Genomic DNA, 5,156 nt, shown 5'->3' with positions numbered 1-5,156 from the left:
GGGACCATGACGAAACATGCCCTTTCATTTACGTTGGAGCATCCCATGGTCTATGTCAATCTTCAATGCTAAGAAGGCTTCTGGCGCAGATGGATTCACTGGAGATATAAACCTTGTGCCAGTCCTGTTTTCCCACGTACTTCTACCACTTACCTACGAGATGGAAGGAAGCCTTGGTCATGGCGTTGAGGAAGCTGCTGCAGTGCCATTGAACTCCGGTTCATCTTGAGCAAGGTCCTGGAGAAGATGATGGTATTTAAACGATGTTTAAATAGATTTATAACGAGCTAAAATATTTAAATAATATCAAAATGAAATGAAAAGTGGCTTCGGAATTACAAGAAAAATTGTTAAAAAAATTAACGAACCGCTTATTGTTCAGCGCTCTTTAAAAGCACGATTTGTAACTTCAAGTTATAAGTGTACTTGTGATGAAATAACGCTGCGATTCGGAGCTTGAGTCGCCCGCGAGACGGCTCTTTCGAACTGAGCTTCACAACTTGTAGCTGGAAAAGTTGTGAAAAAATTTCTCGTCTCATCGAATATTTCTTAAGATTTGAAATTATTCAACGGCACTACAACATAAAACTTTACTGTAACAGCTTCTGTAGTGTTTTCATTAAAGATTAAATTTTGCGCGGCACAATTAAAATGACTTCGTTGAATTTTCTTTTTTATATATGACTAACAGAGTGATAATAGGAGCGTCAGTATATTTACTTTGAACAAGACGCGAAAAATTAATTTTTAACAATGAAATGTTAGCAAAACACGTTTCATCATCGTCGTTAAGCCTGCAGTATGTCCGTTGTTTAACATATGCCTTCCTTGTAAAATCAGTTAAGATCTTCCTTGACATGTTCTTACCCTATAATATTGTTTAATGGCCCGTATGTTTAATACCCTATAATATTGTTTATTGACTCTGTGTTTGGCACTAATCGGTGTAAAATAACTCCTGAAGATGCCCCGTGGAGGGGTGAAACACGTGTTGAGTGATTCGACGGTGGCAGTTGTGTAATTCGCATTGTTTGCCGCATGCGCATTTATCAGCGGGCTGGCGGGTGGTGCACTTTATTGCACGACTACCACTGCATGTGCGGAAATGGCTAAATATTGGTCCTTTTCTTACCTATAATATTAATTATATTCAAGCGAATTTACAACTCTGTGTCACCGACATATTACGTTTCTGTTTATTATTAAAATTTATGTTACATTCATATAAATATTTATTTAATTATATAATATATATTAAATCTTATCTACACATGTACGTTTATTAATAAACCCTAAATATATATACAAATAATATACACATATAAGCTTTCTGATAGGCTCACATCTTTAGCAAGCTTCATTATAATTTGAGGTTGTATAAACATTTTAAAAGGTCTACAATAGTGATTAAAACATGTTTAATATATTAATTGAAACTCGTAGTTAACAATCTATTAATAATGTATTATAAAGAATAAAGAAAGTTCCGTAACAGAGTTTTGAAAGAAAATACAGTTAAATATTTATATAACAATAAATAAATAAAGGTTACATTAAAAGTAACCGTATAAATAATGCTTCTGTCTTGTGTTCCTTTATAGGTGACAGCATAAAAATTTACTTTATATAACATTGCAGAAAGATTAGAACACAACAATTAAAAAATTGAAGAGAAAAGTGATCGCACGTAAGAGAAAACATCTGGTTTTAGACTTTAGACACCAAAAGAGTTTTTATTTAAAAAAGACTGTGTACTTAAAAATACTAAATAATAATTAAAAATATATTATAGATACAGTGAGTTTTTAAGATGGTTTCCAAAGGCTCTATAAGAGCTGCGAAGGTTATAGATGGCAGGCAATAATTGTTGTAATATTCTGTTATAAGAACTGCACTACTATTACGATATTAATAAATAAAATAATAAATAAATAAATTGTTATTAGTTCAGCAAGCCTCTCATATTTGTGGCACAGTTGTGATATATATTACTATCGAACTTTTGATAAGTTGGAATGATGCTTGGCTAAGCCAACCAATTTCCCCAGAAACCTTCAATTTTAACATTATGTTTCACTGTTCATTAATTTAGTTTTAGATAAATAATTAATATTTCGTTCACGCTTAAAAATTGAGAGTTAAACTAGCCAACTAAATTGATAGCAAAGAGACAAACTAAAAAAATATAACAGAATCAATAAACCAGTAAATGGGAGCATCTGTAAAAGTTTGAAACATAAATGTGATCATGTTTCGGAATTTCGCGCTAAGCTCAATTGTTTACCCATAAAGCTTCACCGGAATGCTCACATTCTTTATCCACTCTATAATATACTTTTAAATCCACTCATTCCCTCTGATCTCAAATCAAGGTTTCAATTTCTTCAAGATACACATGAGAGGTCTTTGAGATCATCAGAGAATCTGGAATTAAATATACCGGCGCATTCTTCCTCGTTTATGGTAGAATCTTTCATCGCTCAGGCCGTTCAATTGTGGAATGATTTACCGCTGAATATAGCACGTAATAATTCACTACCTATTTTCAAGAAAACGGTTAAGAACTATTTACTAGACTTATGATTATTTATATCTTAATCCATTTCTTTTCCTTCCTCTGTTTTTTTATTCTTTCTGAGTCAAGTGCCATCCAAATCAGTTTGATGTTTTTATTTAATTTAGTATTATATTTATAATATGTATTATACCTTATTTATTATAAATAAATATGTTATGTACATATGTTTGTGGGTAATTCTCATGAAATCTCGAAAAAATGTAAATTAAATTATTCAGAATTATTTTAGTTAATATCTATTAAATTTATCTTAAATTTGTACTATATGTGTTAGTAACTTTAGGGAATATAGTGGTCCCCAGAATAAACGAGTTTTAAATGAAGTAAATCAATATTGATAAACTTTAAAAGTGAGGGAATGATGACTGTGGTGAGGAAATGATGTTTATGTTAGTTTATTATGAAAAATTTAATTATTTATTTTTTGAACACATGTATAACTTTAGTAGGTAATATATATATGAAAATTCTGGAGTTATCTAATAACACAGCTCTGAAAGTGACTCATATTGCTTACAGCAAAACTTGCTTTCATTTTTATATTAATTGCATTTTCTTTGCAACATGAAACTTAATTAATAATGACTAAAAATATTCAACTCATTTAGAAATTTTCAAAATCTCTTATATAAATCCTAAAATATTGTTTAAAACCATTAATATCAACATTTAGTCTTAAAGTAAACAATATTATATCACACAAGTTAGAATATAATAATATAATAGTCTTTTCCGAATCAGTCTACAATAGAATACCTTGCAGTCAAGTCTTACCTTTTACAATTTAAGCTGATTTATTTCCTTTACGGAAAAATATCCTTTTCTGATAAATTTTGGAGGTTCAATTTTCTGCACAACATCAGTCCAGGGATACAATGCTTCATCCTTGGGTGTAGGCCATCTCCAGGATTTAATTACTCTTTCCATACAATCTACCACAGCGGCATCATCAGAAACTGAAGTTATTTTTCCGGGATAAATTGCGTCGTTCCACTTGATGAGAACGAAATCGCCTATATCATAAGATTCATCAATTTGGGAATCATTATCATTGAAAAAATTATTCGCAGATTGTCTACCACAAGACCGCGTTTGTACTTTTCCAAGTCTTTTTTCAACATGAGGAGTTTTCGAAGATAAGTAGTATCCCAGGTGAAAATGGCTACATTCTCCAATACATTGACAGCAAGAAAGGCTTCTAAACTCTAATATATCACTAGCGAACACAAATTGGCGAATTTTTTGCGTTCCACGGAAAGGCGTAACAGTGACACCTTGAACGTTTTTCAAAAGTGCTGATACTTTAGCTTCAGGAGAGGATAAAACCTTTTTATTTCGCCTTTGAGATCTCTTCTTGTACTTCTCTTTTTGTCGAATTTGCTCTTTTAATTCTTTTTGTAATTTAGCAATTTTTGCATATTGTATTGCTCTACGTTTTCTTAATTGCTTCCTTCTCAAAACAGCTATCATACTTTCACGCTTATTATTATTTTGAAGAACAGGGTCTGCTGCAAGTCTAGAACTTGAAGGTGATACTTTATTGAGGAGACTTGTCAGATTCTTACGGACTTGTGCCTTTCGGTGTCTGTACGATTGACTGTTTTTTTTCCAATTTTTTCTCTTTAATCTTCTTTCTCTGGAACTCATGGCAGTTACAGATTTTATTTGGCCCTTCTGTTTTTTTTTAAGATATGAAATTCGTTCTTTCTCGCGAAGTTTTGCTAACTCTTCAGGATTAGATTTCATTTTTTCTCTACGTTTTCGATCATATTCTTTTTTTTTCAATTTTGCTTCTGCATCAGACAGTTTCTTTCCTCGTGCCATTTTTTAGCTCTAAAACAAAACAGAATAGTAAATTTAAGGTTGACATAAGCAAGTTCATTAAAAAACTAAGTTAAAATAGTCTAGACGTCATTACCTCATTAGTTGTCATTCCCTCATTTTGAAATGAAATGAGGGAATGACAAAATAAAACATAACCTCAAAAATCTCCAAATGTAGTAAACTGCTGTATGTAAATTTTTCGGTGATTTTACTGCTTCTAAAAACATACTTTATTTTTAAATTTATATTCGAATATAGTAATTACCTCTTTGTTTTCTTCTCAGTGATGGAATGACTGTCTGAAATGTAATCTTTGAAAAATTGTAATTTAATCTTCTTCCAACAAGTACTCCGACAATTTTAATACAACTTCGCCATTCTGAGCAATTGTTAGTGTCACCAACTATCAAAAATTAATAGAAGTTCCAATAAAAAATCTCAAGTACGCTAACTTATCGACTGTCGGTAATGGTGTGAGGGAATGACTATTTTTTAAGGGACACATGTCAAATCAACATTTCCTCATTTATTTACGATCTATAATCCTAAATTCGAAGAACTTTTAAAATTTTGATGTATTTTTAATAAAATAGTCACACGCGCAAACATAAATTTTAAGCAATTTCTAGTTAAAAAATTATAACATGTTTTATTTTAAAGTTTGGGACACATATTTATTATTCCTTACAGATATACATAAAGTTTTAAGGTTATTACCAAAATTATTAGCCTAAGTGATGTTCTTTAAAAAAAA

The 5,156-nt window shown here is 31.1% G+C and overlaps 1 protein-coding gene across 1 annotated transcript; it reads right to left on the bottom strand.

Annotated features, from left to right (window-relative positions):
- Nucleotides 1-3,355: 3,355 nt before the first annotated feature.
- Nucleotides 3,356-4,862, bottom strand: LOC137922512 (calponin homology domain-containing protein DDB_G0272472-like). The gene is made up of 2 exons (XM_068765546.1): nucleotides 4,668-4,862; nucleotides 3,356-4,411 (listed from the first exon to the last, which is right to left on the bottom strand). Exon 2 carries the CDS (start codon nucleotides 4,400-4,402, stop codon nucleotides 3,356-3,358), a length of 1,047 nt encoding a protein of 348 aa, XP_068621647.1. The 5' UTR covers nucleotides 4,403-4,411; nucleotides 4,668-4,862.
- Between the last annotated feature and the right edge of the window lie 294 nt (nucleotides 4,863-5,156).

Source organism: Battus philenor, unplaced genomic scaffold (genome assembly GCF_028537555.1).
Source record: "Battus philenor isolate CCGP_79_NKW_IND1 unplaced genomic scaffold, ilBatPhil1.0.hap1 SCAF_2, whole genome shotgun sequence".
Taxonomy (NCBI): domain Eukaryota; kingdom Metazoa; phylum Arthropoda; class Insecta; order Lepidoptera; family Papilionidae; genus Battus; species Battus philenor.
The sequence above is the reverse complement of the archived record's forward strand: the minus strand, read 5'-3'. Positions and strand labels throughout refer to the sequence as shown.